General features: G+C 40.4%; 1 protein-coding gene across 3 annotated transcripts in view; it reads left to right on the forward strand.

Moving 5' to 3' along the window:
- The window catches only part of LOC113033278 (leucine-rich repeat transmembrane neuronal protein 4), a 60,191-nt gene extending 41,454 nt beyond the window's left edge, over positions 1–18,737 (forward strand). Inside the window, exon 4 of one of the 3 annotated variants that reach the window (XR_003274012.1) lies at positions 16,249–16,300. Coding sequence is in view for 1 of the 3 variants with exons in the window: in XM_026186927.1 (XP_026042712.1) it covers positions 16,249–16,467 (219 nt within the window). In the remaining 2 variants the exon portion in view is untranslated. Of the gene's footprint in view, positions 1–16,248 lie in introns of all 3 variants that reach the window. The other 2 variants (XM_026186927.1, XM_026186930.1) reach the window with 2 other exon arrangements.
- Positions 18,738–19,348: the final 611 nt, after the last annotated feature.

The raw sequence follows: 19,348 nt of genomic DNA on the forward strand, positions 1-19,348 counted from the left end.
CGGCTGGCTAAGATGAGATGCAGGTTTCAGAGGTCACACTTCTGTCTTGCTCTGCACTTACAGATTTATTTTTATGTATTTATTTTTTATTTTTCAAACTCTTCAGTCTTCACCCTTAAGTGACAGCAGTGCTCCCTCAGGAGCCACAAAGGGCTTTCGAAAGTTTTTATTTCCACATAATGCAGTAGTGCTTTCAAAGACCTGTAACCAGACTTTGATGTGTAAAATCAGCGGCTATCTCCTCCAAGCTTACGGTACTTTCATCTGCCGTACAGAAATAGAAGAGTTAAATAAAACAAACTACAAACACCATGCGTCACTAGAGCCATAAAGACTGATGCTCATCACAGGGAGCGCTATATATTATGTTATTTTATCTCTACCGCAGTCAACAATCACATGTTTATCAGGTGAAGACAGTTTAATGAGAGTGCAGTTATCGCTGCTGTGTGCAGCTGCATGCATGGACAGCATTTGTAATATCCCGGGCTTTTAGGGGAGTGGCATGAGCAGCACCAGAGACACGGCATTAAAACAAAAACCAATCTTTGGGATCATTGCCGTGGAAAAGACAGTTTGAGACTTCTGAAAGTGGGGCAGAACAGTCCGTTTGTTTGACAGGAAGAAGAAAGACGCTGTAATGCGATTCCATGCAACAGCTATTCTATCACAGAGCTGGCCTCGTGCCTCTTTGCTTCACTTGTATCCTTTAGCAATTTTCACTTCTCATCGACGCAGATGAATCTCTGCTGGGCCTTCAACCCGATCATCGTAGTGCAGATTGTTCCTCTGTGGAAATATCACAGGAGGCCAACAGCTGGCTGTAGTTCATTTTTTGTCACTTCACTTTTTCAGCCACATCATTATTGAACAAGTCTGTTCAAGTTCAGAGGAGATTTCAGACTGTAGCACTTAAACAGATGGCAGTCCTCTAGGCCTTTTCTGCTGAAACAAAAGACTGACAGAGATAAACCTAAATGTAATATCTTTTTCCTGCAGTTTTCTTTTTGCAATCAGTTGTTTCCCTCTGCACAAGTTGGTTCTCCAGCCAAGAATGAGGCGTATTTAGAGCAGTGGAAATCTGTGTGTTTTTGTGTGTCTCCTTCGGTGTATCCTTCCTTAAAGATTTGATATTAGTGTGAAACTTAAGCGGATATTCACACAATGACCCAGCACATAAACTATCATGTGTGGCATACAGAGACCCGCATGCAATGGCACATAATCTTCCACAGCATTATGAGTTAGACATACAGCCTATCCTGTAGAGTTATCACCATGGAAACTGGACAGAAGTGAAAAGCCTATACTACGGTGGATGGAGCAATGGCATGACAACATCCTAGGCCCTACTCTGTGACATACACAATATGGAAAAGCTTTATCTGCCAGCCTCTAAGAAATGCAAATCACTGGCCATCTTTCCACTTTAGCATCCTTTATTTTACTTCAACCTCAGCACTACAGAGTCTATGCAGATTAACCTGAGCTCTCAGAAGGGGTCAGTCAGGTATTTAAAAAGGGTGAGAGCGGTAAGAGTAATAAAAATTCATAAAAGATTCTTCAGAAATCCTGTTAAGCTCTATATATCAAAAGCTAATGATTATTACCTTGTTCAGACTTTGAGCTCTCATGGTTGAATGCTTCAAGAAAGTCAGCTTTCAAAGTATATGCTTAAATCGCCGCAGCAACATTTTCTTGGTAACCACTGACTAACAAAAAAATCCATGTCTTATCAAACCAGCTGTCTATTTTGTGCTACTGCACTGGCTGCCCAAAATCTAGGAGCTTCTTTTCCTCTGCCTTTCTGTACTTTCGAAAAAAAATATATACTAAAGCCACTACAGGGATTTAGATTGGCAATGGATGAAATGACTGTGGAGGCCCATTGTTTTGGTTACAGCCCTCAACTTGACTTTGCCACCTTTGGTAGTGTATGTGTGCAGCAAACATTTTGTCAAACATCCAAATAACAGTTTAGGCTCTAAGTGAAGCTAAAGCATTTTGACAGCGTGCCACCAGTAATATAGTGGAATGTGCATAATTTAGAAACCTATGAGTAATAACGCTATGTTTACAAGAGTCTCCGTCACAGAGGCCTAGACACAGGTAGGAGACAGCCAGGCAAGCATCTGTTGCTAGGGAAAAATGAGCATTCCCCACCTGGTTGCGACTAGTTAATGGAAGTTAGCTGTGCAATCAATTGCTAAAGCAGGCCTAAAGACTGGTCAGTGACATCTCTCCACCCATCCACCCCGCTAATACCAGTCGCTGGTGAAAAACGATTTCCACTTCTCGTTTGCGATGCACTTTTTCAAGTTTCAGTGTGGTTAGTTAGCAAGTTTTTGCAGAAAGGCCTTTGTCTTCCATGCAAAATTCAAGCATCCAGGGGAACTTGCTAGCGATCAAAGCAATCACAAGCAGGTGTTTGGTGCAGTACCCTTTTTGCTACTGATTGCACACACAGCCAGTAACCTCCGGGAGCCTGACTGGCGTTCTTCCGAGCTCCTTAGACCATGACCTGGATGCCTAAGAACCTACACAGACTGTTTTGAGAATACATATTTTTTTCTAGAGACTGGAGGTAGCAGCCATTGTGATTGAGGCCTTTTAAAGTGTGCCACCTGTAATATAGTAAAATGTGGATTATTTAGAAGACTAGCCTGTTGATGCTAGCTAACATAAATATACAATTTTATATAACATTTTAGCTAGCTAGAGGCATCTTGTTAAAATTTAGGACCTCGGTTTCATGTTGTGATAAGTTCGGCTGACAGTTTTTGCATGCAGTTAATGGGGTTTTCATAGCATTTCTTTCTTTTTTTGCTGTTTCCACTGACTCCTGGCCAGGAAATGTCATGTAATTGAATTTGGCAGCATGTTTCCTTGATTGACAGGTGTTCATGCCTCCTGCTTAGCCATGGTGGTTGCTAGCTGTATTCCTCACATATCCCACAATAATTTTCCAAATTCTGGCAATCTGAAAACCAGCCTGAAAAAGGATCCCTCTATCATATAGTGATTTCTGGCAAATATAAAATGTGCCTATGGTCATTTGTTTAAACAATCAGAATCTTCAAATGCAGAACTTCCAGCGTGCGGCTCATTTTCTAAATATAGTCCAGGAGAAAAATGTAACAGGAACAGTTTGCTCGAGACTAATTACTTGCCTTATGGTATTTGTCAGTATTTTCCATAATTAGCGGATAGCTTGTTAGCTCGTCTGCTTCATGCTGTTGTGTCTCCCTGACGATTCCAACATAAACTGGAAAGAACAGAGTACCATTGCAGAGGGAAAAAAGCCACCAGGAGGATTATAGAAGGGATGATTTTTTTGCTTTTAGTTAGTCTGATGTAGGCCCCAAACCAAGGCTGAGTTTAGGTCTATACCGATCCCTCTTTTAATCCTTAACCCCAACCCCTGTCTTCTCTGTATGCGTTTAACTCTAATCCCCAAATTAACCTCAAGCCCAAACCTTCACTTATCCTTTTTACAGAAGTTACGGCTGAGCTCTGTGGCTTGTTACTAAATGCAGTTGCTTAATTGGACTATCGGTATAAGATGTGAGCAAATTACCATATCTCTTATGTCCTGCAGTTCTTGCATATCAGCAGATTCCCATGGAGTTAAGATGTTTTAAATAAGTGGAAGGCAGGACTTAACTGTACACACTGTATCTGTGCAATCTTTCAATCAAACAAAATTTGGCCCAGCTTCTCTGCAGCAGCCATCCGCACAGTCAGTGAGCATTCAGTCTGAACCAAGGTGACTGTAATATTGCCATTGAATACACTAGTCTTTTATATGTTTCTTTAACTTACTAAATTATCTGTGCTTTGCAGCATTAGCTCTGCTTTTCACCCGGCCAAGGCAAGGCTGATAAACTATAGATCCATCAGACAATGAAATAGCTCGGCCGTGCAGCACTGAATCATCTTTCTTTAAGAATTACTGACTGTATGCATTTCCTGACAAACTTCTTTTTCTTTTGTTGATATGGAGCTTTTTCTAATTTTAGTTACCTCCCTTGCTTGTTTTGTTATTTCTCCAAGATATATCTTATAAATGAAAATGGACTTTCTTTAGAAAACTGCCATCACGCTTTAAGCGGATATTTGCAAATGTTATTTTTTGATACAGAGTAGCATTAGCAGTGTCCACCATGCACTCTTGATTGCACTAACTGATGGAAAAGCAGCTCCTATAAATCAGGGGTTCTGTTTTCACCCAGTCTGGACATGACCACAGAGTCCTGATGCTTTACTTTGTTAACCAGCTATGCTGCTACAGTAGGTGCTAAATTCCTCTGTCTGCACTTTGATGTCGGGAAGAACTTATAGAGATTTATGACAAAAACATATGAAAGTAGACCAAATCAATCAAATTTCCACCATCAAGACTAACTTCCCCATGCATCCATTCTCCAGAAAAAAAAGAAAAAATAATTATTGAAAGTAATCATAGATGTTTTATGTTCATTTTAACTGATGAGAAAGCCTATTGCATTTGCTTTAATTATCACTAGACTGCATTAAAAATTTAGAGACCTGTCTCGCTGAATTAAGTCCAAAGCAATTAAAAGAAATTTGTATATATACCCCAGCAAATCCAACGTGGTCTCTATTTTTTCAATTTAAATAATACCAGCTCTGACTTGTGGCAATTATACATACAAAAAAAAAAAAAAAAAAAAACAGCAGTTGGAGTTTCTTGTTGCAAATGATATCCATTAGAGGGTCTGGCATGCTAACAAGAAGGTTTACTTTAGGCCTTTGTTCAAATGGCGAGAAAACCCTCTGCTGTGATTTTTCTTTCCCTCTCACAGCAGTGTATAGCCTTTAATACATGTTACAGGATAAAAGCAGAGTTTATCCTTACTGCATGTGTGATATCAGCTACATAAATTAAATACGAATCTTTAGCAATATCTTATTACACTATATGATGCATCACAGTTTCAAGTAAAGAGGTGTGACCTTAGAAGTGAAATGATTTTTTTTTTATTATTATCATTTTAGAACTGGGTTTTTTTAATGGCTGCTTTGACAAGCAGCATCAGTACATACTGAATGTGTGTGCTTGAAAGAGTGTGCGTGTGTGTGTGTGTGTGTGTGTGTGTGTGTGTGTGTGTGTGTGTGTGTGTGTGTGTGTGTGTGTGTGTGTGTGTGTGTGTGTGAATGTGCACTTAGGAAAGTGTGTGGGAGTGTAAAGAGAGAGAAAAACAGTCAACGGGGGAGAATGAACCAAACAGTGTAGCACACATCCCTGCTTAGTGCATGCCTCTCGATGAATATGGATTCATCTATGCATCTACATTTTCTTGGCTTCCATATTCAGGTTACTTATATCTACATATATCAGAAAAGACTACGAAGTGACTCATAAATTGTCCCTCCAGTAAATAACAGTAAATCTCAGCAGGCATTGCCAACATTGATGAGCAGAAAATGGGATGAGCAGCATTAGGAGGAGATAAATCCCCACATCTGAAGGATTATGGTTATTTTGACAAATGCAAAATGCTTTTCAAATAGAAATGTAATTACATGGTCAATATTAAAGTCAGCAGAAGATGATCTTTCTGGAATTCTAGCACACGCAGTATCAAATTGTAAAACTATTAGTTGCCTCTCAGATGGAGGTCAACGTCTGGTCTCCTTATTGCTACTAAACCCCTATATGGAGGATGCTAACCGCCTGCTATCTTGTTCAATATATGTTGCATGATTTATGAAATGAAACATTCTCCAAGGACAATTTAGCTTCTGTCTCTTGTATGCACATTTCTGACCTTCATAACAATGCATTTCCTCTGCTGTACCGTATGTCCCGCTTAATTAAGCTTACTGACTACTTGTTATCAGCTTCATGTCGGCAATGCTCATCCTGAAATTATTTTTCAGTTCATCAACAATCAGGGAAGGGGGGTCTTATGGCCATTAGGATGCCATTCAGCAGCCTTGGGTGTGCAGCCTAATAGACAGCAATGATAATAGAGGCTTGTCTGTGCTCTCTCACCGCAGCGTTGACCACTGAGTGAATTATCCAGCTGACAGAGAGCAGCAGCACAGCTCGGGCGGCGGATGTTGTTAATATGCCAATGAGAGCTCATGCCTCCCGTGCCAGTCTGAGGCATGCTGGCATGGTGCAGCTGCCTATCACGCAAATGGGAATTATTTAGCTGCAGCTTGACCTACATTCAGAGCAGTGCAAAAGGGGGACCACCTATGCGAATGTTTTCATTAGCATCACAAAGCTAATCGCTCAGGAATTAGAATTAATTGCTGTGTACTGTTCAGATCACTGGCCTCTTTAGCATCTGCTGCAAAGTGTTTTCGAGTGGGTCAGCGGAGCGCTCTACAGGAGAACTGTGACATTTGTAATGCAGCACCAAAATCACGAGAAAGTCTGAAGTTACACTGAAAGGTTATGATGCTAGGAGGCTGCTTAGAGTCAGGACAATGCTTTGAGAAATTGAAGCTCCTGGCTACAGCTAGCTTAGATGAGCATGAAGACTTGTATAAGGGGGAAGTCTTTAAAGCCCACTGTTATAGCTGGTTTCGTCCATACAAAAATCAAATGTTACACACTGTTTCCAGTCTTGGGATTAACTTTAATCAGAAATTTAGTAGACAAAATCCTCTGAATCTTCTTAAATAGGTTTTTTTTTGCATTTACTAGTTTGAATTTTTTTACTAGCTATTATTATTCTTATTATCATTATTATTATTTTTACTATCTTGTGGCACTTGTTTGCTTCACGCCTGTATTAAAAGCCCAGACATGTATGTTAATTTTGTTTTGTTCATTTTTCCTGTTTTCACTTCCTCGAGGCATTGTAAAACCTACACAGGTGTTTTCATTTTCTCATTTGAGCACATTGAGTTGACTTATAATGAAATGCGCTATATAGATAAAGTTTTCATTACCATTATCAATTTATTATATTTATTTTCATCATATCACGAAAGTAGTCAGAGGGCAAAAATAACCAAAGAAATTAATATTAGATAAATATATTTATTCTTCTCTGCAAGACACATATTCATTCCACGAGACAAAATAAGCAGTTACAGGCATTATTGGCCTCACTGTTTAAGCACATACAAGTACATAACAATAGACATGTAATGGCAACAATGTACGTGTAACGCAAGTTCAGTGTTCATTCTGAGAGCAATTACTACACAAAACTTATATAATTAGTAAGAAGACAATTCACAGACACATGCAAATGTACTGATAATGTTTGAGATCAGCTGCTATACATAATACATTTAATTTGTAAGGACTAGAGTGCCAAAAAAATTCTAAAAGCTTTTTAGATTTTGACAATTCTGGTACTCTAGATTAAACTGACCATGTAGGAGGAGTTGTGGAACAGACATACACACACTCTGATTATCATAGTAATATTATTATTATCATTGTATATTTTGCTGTCCAACATATAGTAGATTTGACCTTAAACACTATGGATTATAGCAAGGAACAGACAGTCTTCTATCTGAATTGAAGCAGGAAAGAAAAAAGGGCTTTTTAAAATCAACTACACTCAACAAAAATATAAACGCAACACCTTTGTTACTGCTCCCATTCCCCATGGGATGGACGTAGAGACCTAAAATTCATTCCAGATACACAATATAACCATCCCTCCCAAACAGTGGTCACAAATCAGTCCAAATGTGTGGTAGTGGGCACATCTGCTATATTGAGATAATCCATCCCACCTCACAGGTGTGCCACATCAGGATGCTGATCTGACATCATGAGTAGTGCACAGGTGTACCTCAGACTGCCCACAACAAAAGGCCACCCTGGAATGTGCAGTTTTTTGCGGTATTGGGGGTCTGGGGACCCAGAACCGGTCAGTATCTGGTGTGACCACCATTTGCCTCATGCAGTGCAACACATCGTCGCATGGAGTCTATCAGATTGTCAATTGTGGCCTGTGGAATGTTGGTCCACTCCACTTCAATGGCTGTGCGAGGTTGTTGGATATTCGTGGGAACTGGTACACGCTGTCGTATACGCCGGTCAAGCACATCCCGAACATGTTCAATGGGTGACATGTCCGGTGAGTATGCTGGCCATGCAAGAACTGGGACATTCTCAGCTGCCATCTGCCCTGAACAATGTGAACCATGATTCATCCGTGAAGCGCACACCTCTCCAACGTGCCAGACGCCATCGAATGTGAGCATTTGCCCACACAAGTCTGCTACGGCGACGAGCTGGAGTCAGGTCAAGACCCCGATGAGGACGGCGGGCATGCAGTTGAGCGTCCCTGAGATGGTTTCTGACAGTTTGTGCAGAAATTGTTTGGTTGTGCAAACCAATTGTTCCAGCAGCTGTCTGGGTGGCTGGTCTCAGACGATCTTGGAGGTGAACCTGCTGGAAGTGGAGGTCCTGGGCTGGTGTGGTTACACGAGGTCTGCGGTTGTGAGGCCGGTTGGATGTGCTGCCATATTCTCTGAAACGCCTGTGGAGACGGCTTATGGTTGAGAAATGAACATTCAATGCACGGGCGACAGATCTGGTTGACATTCCTGCTGTCAGCATGCCAATTGCACGCTCCCTCGTTGCTTGTGGCATCTGTGGCATTTTGCTGTGAGACAAAACTGCACATTCCAGGGTGGCCTTTTGTTGTGGGCAGTCTGAGGTACACCTGTGCACTACTCATGATGTCAGATCAGCATCCTGATGTGGCACACCTGTGAGGTGGGATGGATTATCTCAATATAGCAGATGTGCCCACTACCACACATTTGGACTGATTTGTGACCACTGTTTGGGAGGGATGGTTATATTGTGTATCTGGAATGAATTTTAGGTCTCTACGTCCATCCCATGGGGAATGGGAGCAGTAACAAAGGTGTTGCGTTTATATTTTTGTTGAGTGTACATTCATAATACTGTATTTCCAAGAACCATATTCCTGATGTTTCTTTGAAAACTGTAGCTATTCCAAATATTGTGGCATCTGTGTAATCCACTCTACATTTCATTAGCCAGACAGTGCTAACTGTACAAAAGCACTAGATGTCACAGAGACAACTTAATACCACACACAGAGCAGTCTTGGGAGAAAACGGCCCAGGTAGTGAATAATTTTTCATATTGCTTGAGGTGAGGATTTTAGTACTCATGTTTTGCACACACAGACTGTGGAAAAACCACACAGTCATTTATTTTCCCCAACTTTCCGTTTAGGTAATTTCTCCGTGTTTTGTTATTTTGTCGTTTAGGTTTTTTGTCGTCTCCGTCTCATCCAACAATTTCATTTTCTCTCTTATCTGAAGTGTTAACCACTGCTCTTTTTTGTGTTATCAACACTCAATACCCAGTACACAACGCCACACAACTAAACAGAAAGAAAAGAAAAGAACCTAAGAAAAAAAGGCATTATTGTTTATTCTAATAGCTGTCACCACTTCAAGCCCAGAGCAATTCCCACAACAGTTGAGAAGATAATTTCTTAACACTTTAAACTCTAGAGGTTTTCAGTGATAAACAATGAATCATAGCTGAGAGGAAGATGTGGGGGGAAAAAATTGAAAATAAATATGGGATGTAATAACCCGAGGTATAAATGTACCTCCGTACAATATAAACAGCAAAAAGTACCTGAATTAAAGGTGTAGTTGAGGTAACGGCCTCTGCGGAGGACACTTGTCGTGTTCGCTTCTCCTGAAATTCACTTCGGGGTAAATAGGTCAAGCTGCAGTTTAAACAGTTAACATAAAGTGAAGACAAGATCAGGCTGATGCCAGATGTCCGCTCTATTACCTTGGCCGGTAGCCAGTGACTCACTGAATAACGGCGTACACTTGTCAGGAGGAAACAGAGCTATTCTTAGATGGCTATTGTAATCAAGAGATTTGAATTCATTTTATATTTTTCTGCTTTTGTAGCGCACAGCTAGATTGGAAGGGACTTTAGGACCCATTAAAGTTAGGAAAGGTGACGATCATTCCTCAGGCGAAATCCAGCTATATGCAGCTCTGTTGGCAAATATCCAAGCAGAGGTAGCCAATGACTCACCTCTCTAAGAGCTCCAACTGTAACAGCCAGCGTTTCCCCAATATTCCTGATTAAACCTGAATGCTAAGTCAGCTTAGATCGCCAAAAAGGGTTTTACTCTTTTCCTCTGTGTAAAGACATGAAACTGATCCTGTTTTAGATCAGCGCTTCGGCAATGCAGATATTAAAGATCGCCAGTGAAGAGCAGGGAGAGGGTTCTGTGCTCTGTGGAAATGGAGCTCGATGTTCCGCTGACCTCAGAAATGTTCTGTTTAAACACAAAACAGCATTTATCCCAATCTTAATGACCGCCAGCTGCAGCAGCTTCATCAGACCTATGAAGGGAGATGACATTAAGTTAAGTGACTTTGTTTTGACATTTTGTATTTTAGTTATTATTGGACGCTATTATCCACAGAAGCTGACAATGGGTGAAAGAAAAGCTGTTGTCTTTAACAAAAACAGCGGAAGAGAAAAAAAATCAGCTGGTTAATTTAAAGTGGCGTTAGACAACTTCCCCCGCACTGCTCCCCCACGCGCCACTGTCATAAAGTGACTGAAAACAGAGGCAGGTTTTTTTGTTTTTTCCTTTGATGTAGTAGAAGCTATATCAACTGAATATCAAGTCTTCTAGCTTCCTCTATTGAATGAATGGCTGTATGAGATTCACATTTTCAGGTTTTGCCACTTTCCCTCTCTGTCTTATTTGCCTTCCTTTTTTCGTTGCATGTTAAATTCAAATGTTACTGCAGTTGGTCTGATGCCTAACATTTTAGCAACATGGAGAAAGCTATTGTTAGCTACTGGGGAACAAAGCAGTACCTCTTCTGCTTAGGCAATTAAACCTTCTTGTTTCTGGGAGACTTTTTACCAAGCACCAATTCCTCAGTGAAAATTCTGTTTAGGCCTCAGTTACACCAGCCTAGAGCCTGGTTGACGTCCCCCTGGAACCATGATTGCCACAGTCACCCATAGTTTGCATGACTTTGTCTTGACTGCAAGCATTTGCTAATTAACCATGGAGCAGTAGTAAAACTTAAAAGTGCAACAAAAATCAAAAAAGGAAAATATTTTCTTCCAAAGTAAAACTCTTACTGCTGAAACCAACAGGCTTTTCAGTTTCACTATAGTTTTGTAAGCAGGTAAGTATTTGCAGACAGGCTTTTTTTCTTTTAGTGTTGCATGGTATAACTCTTTGGGACTACAGTAAGCAACTTAATGCAACCGCTTGCCAATCAGTTGGGGAATACATATTTCATCAGCTGATGAAGGTTTCACTGCACCACTGTGGCTTTAACAGCTGATTTCACAGTGCCTGCCAGTAGCCTCCAACAACCACTCACAGTCAGGGAAAACTAACATTTTACTAGCAAATGGTGGTTTCTGAAGCAGTTGCCAAATGGTCTCCAGGCTTGTGTGACTGAAGCCTTCTGTAGCCTGTTAAAACCCAGATTGCATTAGGCTGTAGCCATTCACTCTGCAGTCAACATTTATTTCATAACGACAAGTTAAAGCCAAACTGCCCATTTAGACGCCAGTACATTGTACACAGATAGTGACCTTTGAGTTAGAGGACAGCTGTTTGCGTGGCTCACAGCATGGTTAGTCATTTCACCTGTTTTGTTCAGACTGAAATATCTCAGGAGCGTTTCCTGATTTCTTTCTGGTTTTGAACAGTCTGTACGATACTGGAGAGTTTGTCATGATATGTGGTATAGACATTAATTTTCCCAAAATACAGATTGGAAAATCTTTGTTGACCGCTCTAAACTTTAATTGCACCATTAGGTCAGATTACCAGTTTGCCATTTCGTTGCTTTATGGCCAGATACATGTAATAGTACTCCAATAACCTCTGTGTTTACTGCCAAGTAATACATGTTAACTAACATGATAAACTAAACAGATAAACAGTGAGTTTTAATCCTGCAAAAGCCCAGAGAGGGTAATCAAATACATATATGCCGAGCAGGTGTGTAGCATTAGTGTAGCATTTTTTCATTTTAGCTCACAACCATGAGCACAAATGATTAGATATTTTTCACTTTGATCACTAACAATGGTTAGTGATAAGCTTTCAGTGTCACAGATTTTATTCAAAGTGGACATCCTGCATTGAATTTCTCTTGCTTCACCGCTGCCTGAGAGAATATATGCCTTAATGTTTTGCATTGTTTTAACACATGGCGCTTTATGGGCTCGTGCAGCCGCTTAGTCTTGTTGAAGAGTTCATATGAGAGGGTGCCAAAATATAGGGTAGAGTGAAAGATATTCAGTAAAAATCATTAGGGTGATTCATACTGTAAGTGCAAAATCCAAGCCTCCACTACTTGACGTGTCACATCTCACTACTTCACTCACTGTTTCAGTGAAAACTATTCTCAATGATGAGTGTTTAACAGTTACAAACGGTTCTGCTGAGCTTAACTGTGCAGTGTCTGTAGAACGCCCACTATAAGGATTCATAGATGAACTGTATAGCATGTGGCTTTATTTCTACTTTTTACAAGACAAAAGCTGTAGCTATTCCTGATGGTCATTGAAAAAATACTGTGGAGGGTTTTAATAGAAAAAAATGGAGCCCGTGAAATGGAAATCATAGCCGGATTTCTTGGCATTTCATCCCACGAATAGAAACTTAGTGAGTGCTCTTTATATAAGCTATAGTAGGTGACAGTGTGAGTGAAGTGCTGGAAAAGGCTGCAAATGATTAAAGTGTTTGAGGAGGTGGCAATAAATAACAGGGGAAAGGTTCAAATGCAGCGTGGTTGTTTTGAAATTGTTGTGGGTTTGTTGTAATGTATGTGTTTATTGTAATATGCCTATGTGTTGGGTGGCATATAATTACCTATGTCTATGGTTTTCACTGAGGCATCTCCACACTTGCTGTACCACGCTGGACCCTCTGGTCAAACAGAAAAATGAATCTGACTTTGGCACCATTTGAATAATCAGTACATTTTATATCCAGCCCACAAAGATGCAACTTTAAAACTCTGTATAAAGATTGACTTGCAAACACATACCAAAAATTAGACTGTAGACAGTGAATAAATAATTCTATCTGTATGACAAAAGAGGAGTCTCTCTCAATGCTTAGGTTTGCATTTTTCTTTTAACTATTTGCATTTCCCATTGAATGTCACAAATCCTTCACAAGCCTCAAACTGTTTTAGAGGTCATAAGAAGATTTTGGGGTGGCTGTGGCATCTCGAAGGAGATAGAGCAGGCCCTCCGCTAATTGAAAGATCCCGAGGTCCTCAGTGTGTATGTCGAAGTGTCATTGGGCAAGATACTCAGCAGCCCTCAGAGTCTCATAGGTGTCTGTGAGAGAGCAGTGCATGAATGTGCGTGGAAATGGCTGAGTGTGGCTTGTAGTGTAAAGCACCACGTAGTGAGAAAGACTGAAGAAGCACTGTGTAAATGGTGCCCATTTACCATTTCTCTTTCAGGTCTTTTTGTGATATCTGAACTACTGATGCTGTTAACAATGATGAGACCTATATGATTATAGCACTATTCCTTTCTAAAGGTGTATTTATTTTGTAATTACAGATCTGTACAGGTCCCTGGTGGATAGGCGCAAAGGCCAAGAAAGCCTTTTATAGTCTCTGCAACTGCAGCTCAGTTTGTTTTATGGTACCTTTGGATTTCATGTGGAATTAACTGGTGAAGTTAAACATAGGAGGCAAGAAAGTGTTGTAGAGGCAAAGGTTGTGGGTGCTCTGCCAATTACTTCTGCAAAGAAGGAAAGGGCTATTGGTTTGACCAGCTAACCAGGAAAAATTTATATCCACTTCACTGCTTACGTGTTTGACTTTTACTATTGTAATAATTGGAGAAACAAGTTCACGGTGTAGCCTTTCTCCTTTGGCAGTCTGTACCGAGAACTCACAGATCCGGTTCCCCCGCATTTACCTCATTTTGCATTCAGAGCATTGTTGTTCATGAATTTTTTATCGAGTCCTCTATGTAGTGTGCAAAGTTCAGCTGTTGAATTAGACAATGGAGTGTTTTCAACTAATCTTCCCATTAGAGTGGAGAACAAACCGAGTCATATCGTTTCCGAAAAGGAAAACATAACCTTTAGAAAGCCGTTATTTGAAATTTAAGGGTCTGAATGGTGACGGCACTATGAATCTTGACCCAACGAGATAAAGAGGAACCTATCTGAAAGCCATTTCTGCATCAAATCAGCTTTCAGCAAATCCTTTTGTGATCCAATAAAATAATCCAAGACAGCATATTTTACAATAGATGTACTGCCCACAACTAAGATTACAGCGAATTGGGATTTTTCTCACAAGGACTTTGAATATATTCTCCATTCTTTATCCTACACATGAGGAAAGATTACATTGTAATGATTGATAATGTGATTTTATTCCTGAGGATATTGTGAAAGTCAATGAAAAAAAAAATGGTGTTATGTATGTTTACATGACTCTAGGTTTAGAGGAAGTATTAAAGCTGAAAAGTTGTTCTGCACGTGTTCTTTCTGTTGTTATGTGAATGTTTCTGTAGACTGTACAATCACATACAGTGGGGGAAATAATTATTGATTATTATAAATACATACTGAATTATAATAGCACCAAACAGTTGTCACCTTCTTAAGAAACTTCTTGCTGATGGTGTTGTGCAGGTCTATAATCTATAATCCTTGACAGCTCTTTGGTTTTATCCATAATGGTGGAGCTGTTGGTGACGCTGTGTACAGCCATGCTGTATATAAATGATGTAAATATAATGAGTTGAGATCAAGAGTATCTGTAATTTATTGATTGATTGTAATTGAAGTGTCATATGAGCCAATCTGTCAGAGAGTTTTGGTTGGATTGTTGGGAATCAAATACTTATTTCACTCATTGACGCTTCCTGTTAAATCCAGAATTGAATTCAAAATTCTGCTCCTCACATACAAGGTCTTAAATAATCAGGCCCCATCTTATCTTAATGACCTTGTAGTACCATATCACCCTATTAGAGCACTTCGCTCTCGCTCTGCAGGCCTACTTGTTGTTCCTAGAGTATTTAAAAGTAGAATGGGAGGGAGAGCCTTCAGTTTTCAGGCCCCTCTTCTGTGGAACCAGCTTCCAGTTTGGATTTGGGAGACAGACACTATCTCTACTTTTAAGATTAGGCTTAAAACTTTCCTTTTTGCTAAAGCATATAGTTAGGGCTGGACCAGGTGACCCTGAATCCTCCCTTAGTTATGCTGCAATAGACGTAGGCTGCCGGGGATTCACATGATGCATTGAGTTTTTCCTTTCCAGTCACCTTTCTCACTCACTATGTATTAACAGACCTCTCTGCATTGAATCATATCTGTTATTAACCTCTGTCTCTCTTCCACAGCATGTCTTTTATCCTGTCTTCCTTCTCTCACCCCAACCGGTCGCAGCAGATGGCCGCCCCTCCCTGAGCCTGGTTCTGCCGGAGGTTTCTTCCTGTTAAAAGGGAGTTTTTCCTTCCCACTGTCACCAAAGTGCTTGCTCATAGGGGGTCATATGATTGTTGGGTTTTTCTCTGTATCTATGAAGCGCCTTGAGGAGACTTTTGTTGTGATTTGGCGCTATATAAATAAAATTGAATTGAATTAAAATAAAAGTACCATAAAAATTATTTCTTTTGATCGTTTTTACAATTACAAATTCAGCAGGGGATCAAATAATTATTCCTCCCCACTGTGTGTGTGTGTGTATATATATATATATATATATATATATATATATATATATATATATATATATATATATATATATATATATGAATATACATTAGGATATTAATATCAATATTGCACAGGCTGTGATGCAGCTTTATCTCGTTTAATTGACAGAATTCAGACCGCGGTAGCACGTAAAGCGAAGAGGGGTCTTTGAATCAGCAAAGTGCTTGTAATGTAATAAGCACTCTCTTCTAAATGGAGCCTTGACTCCATTTAAAAGAGGGCAGAAAATATGTGTGCACTCTTGCTTAAGGCTTTCATCTTGCATATAAATCACTCCTGAAAGTGGGTGTTTGAGCGCCACAGATTTCAGGTCTTGGGGCGCATGCTGTATTATCGGCCAAGGCTGCATTAATGACAGAGCTGTGCCATGGCACCATGAAGTAAATTAAGCCAATTCCAAATATTCTAAGGATTTTTTTCTAGCTGTTTTAAAAGCCTTACCCTTACGTGTGCTTCTTCTTTCCCTCTACTTTCTGTTTCTGTCTAGGTACCGCGGCAGCTGAGTGCTCTGACATTGTACAGGTGTGAGCAGTCTGTTCTGGATTACTGCCATACCCACCTGTCACTGCACCTCAATGTGGGCATGGAGCCCTCCACTCAGGCGCAGGGAGGTCCAGGGCCAGCATTGTACCAACCCAGCCTAATGGCTGCCCTCCCCTCAAAGCCTGTGCTGCCTTGCCCCCAGACCCACTCCCACCACCACTGAGCTGTGCACACCACGAGGCTCTGTCTCCAAACTACTGTACGTCAGCTGCACATAATCACAGAACTGCTCATACGAAATGAAAGGCTGTGTGGGAGGAAGCTGGGACTGGTAAAGAAGCAAAGGAGACAATTAATTTACTGCAGAGCATCCTGGAACCAGGGTAATGAAAATGAAAATATTTCTCAGTGGAAATAAAGGGGAGCAGCAGTTTTGATTAGTGAGCTTCTGACCTACCTGACCCTCAATGTCCTCAATTAGCAAAGGAGGCTGAACTTCAGCATGACTTTCTGCATTCTGCTTTGCCTCTTGGGGAGTATTAAAGATAATAATTTCATGATTTGTTAATCTTATTAAACATATTTCCTTGACTTCTCATAACGTGGACACCCCTCTGCTGTGCAGGTAAAGTAATCAAAATGCAAAACGTTGTAAACAGAGCAGGGGGAAACAGCATGATAAGCAACTGAGTAGCTGAACAAACGAAAGCTCGACCAAGCTGAAAGGGTTTCTACTGTTTTGTTTTGTTTTTTTCTTTTTTCTGATCATGCTGTCAGCCAGAGGTCTCTCTCAAACTCAAGTCCCTGTAGCTTTTTTCATTTCGAGAAATGAGCCTCTCCAATGAAATTACCCAAGACAAGAGAAACAAGTCCGAAAATAGCGGACAGTAATTGTTTTATAAAATGTACAGCCCACACATCTTGCTGGCAGTCAGTATAGTTTACATGGTGACTTTTGAATTGCTTAATGATTTGTGATGTTGATCACGTTCTTATTCATTTGAGAAATAAACAGAGGAAAAATAAACACCAAGTACAGAGCTTGGTGCACTGGGACGTTCAGATGTTTACTTTTCATCCTTCATTTAAATCACTTATGTGGCTAATGGTTTTTGGTTTTTATAATGTGTTATTCAGCCAATTATCTGATTGTACACTTGCATATCTACACGTGTGCTTTTTACAAAATGCTACAATATAATATATGGCAAATAAACTGTGCTAAATGACCGGAAACAGTGTCATTCATCAAGTTCAGCGGTATCAACCCAAACAACTGTCTACTGTACTTTGCCAGCTGTGTAGGTGGTTTAAACTGCAGAGCACAGTGCACAGCACAGGCAGGACTGTCTGATAATGATGTGTGTTTGGTTTTTGCCTTATTGATCAAGACCCTGATGGTAACTTCTCTTGCTTTTCTTCTTCTGTGACTGTGTGGTATCTGATGTGATACAGTAAGCTCGACTCGCTGAACTCATACACTTCTAGGCTATTTTACTTTCAGGGAAGGAAAACGTGTACAGATCACCCAATTAATATCCTGAATATTGTTCAACGCAGCAGTTCTATGTTCTTAACATAGACACAGTTTACGATGAAATTGGTAAAAGGTTATTGTGATATAAAAGTATACATTTGTTTTTCTGCTGGGAATTGACCGTTAGCTAAACCTGTCCAGTAAACAACAATTGTCAAATAATAGTTTATCTACAATAACTATGTGCAGCAGACCTTCTGAGCTTTGGTTTTCTGCACATTTTGAACTGCTAACCAGCGAAATCAACACTCACCATTTAAGGAGATTATTAAGTATATGATGTGAATGATAGCATGCCCAGCTTACGGCAATAAGCAGTTATGATACAGTTGTAATAGTAACACAGTTTTACCTTTGAGGCCAATGAAAATTAGTTAACTAAACTGTTTGGGGTTTAGCGTCCCACAACTAGGCAAGCTCACTACACAAGTCCCCAGAAGTTGGTCCTGAATACTGATTCAGCATATTGTAGAGTAATATTAGGAGCTCAGTCCTGCTACACGTCTGATTGATTTAATTAAATCTACGTAAATAGCTAGCTATACCAACAGGCAAAAGAAGTAAGACTAAAGAGTTAAATAAACACAGGAGGGGGCGCTTAATATAATATTATAACAGTATATGGACAAAGGTTTTGGGGAGACATGCTTCAATTTATTAATTCGGGTGTTTCCAGAATTTTATACAGGTGTATAAAATCAAGCGCCTAGCTATGCAAATCATAGCTAGGTGCAAATCATTTGTGAAACAATAGATTTTTTTTTAAAATCCTCACTGATCTCAAGCATGGAGCTGTAATTGGATGCTGCCATTGCAAAAAGTCAGTGTCCAAATATTTCTGGCACAACTTCACCTGCTTCCAAGGTGCATTGAGAAGGACAAAGATCTGGTGGCGTGAAGACTCCAGCGACACTTGAAGCACTATGGAACAACTTTATTAGCTGACCAACGCGTTTCGGCTTGTGGCCTTCATCAGGGTCATTACAAAATACTAAACAGTTTGTGTTTAAATAAAGAAAGAAATCCAAGTGAACCAACCACACAGAAACAAGCTGACCAATCAGCATTTAAGAGGGTGGTACTAGCCAAGGCATTCTTATTACCGACACATAACATACTGACGATTTGTCACGTCCCTATGATACGCGGCGGATTGCGGATGAAATCCCATAGAATGAAGCTTCCAGCCGTGTATTCCAGCCCTAAACCTAACCTTAATCCTAACCATAACAATAATTGTGTTAAATGGTAAATATGGTAAATGACCTGTATTTGTATAGCGCTTTTATTAGTCCCGCCTAGAGACCCCAAAGCGCTTTACACATCCACCCATTCACACACACTGGAGACAAGCTGGTGGAGGCAAGCTACAGTAGCCACAGCTTCCCTGGGGCAGACTGACAGAAGCAGTCAGTCTTCTGCCATCGGCCCTTCTGGCTAATGGCGCGATATGTGTCTTGCCCAAGGACACAACGACCGAGACTGTCCGAGCCGGGGCCGAATACAAGGCGAACTCAGAACTCATGAGCCACGATCGCCCCGTGTTAGATAGAGTTTTCCAACGCGA

Source organism: Astatotilapia calliptera, chromosome 12 (assembly GCF_900246225.1).
Source record: "Astatotilapia calliptera chromosome 12, fAstCal1.2, whole genome shotgun sequence".
Lineage (NCBI taxonomy): Eukaryota > Metazoa > Chordata > Actinopteri > Cichliformes > Cichlidae > Astatotilapia > Astatotilapia calliptera.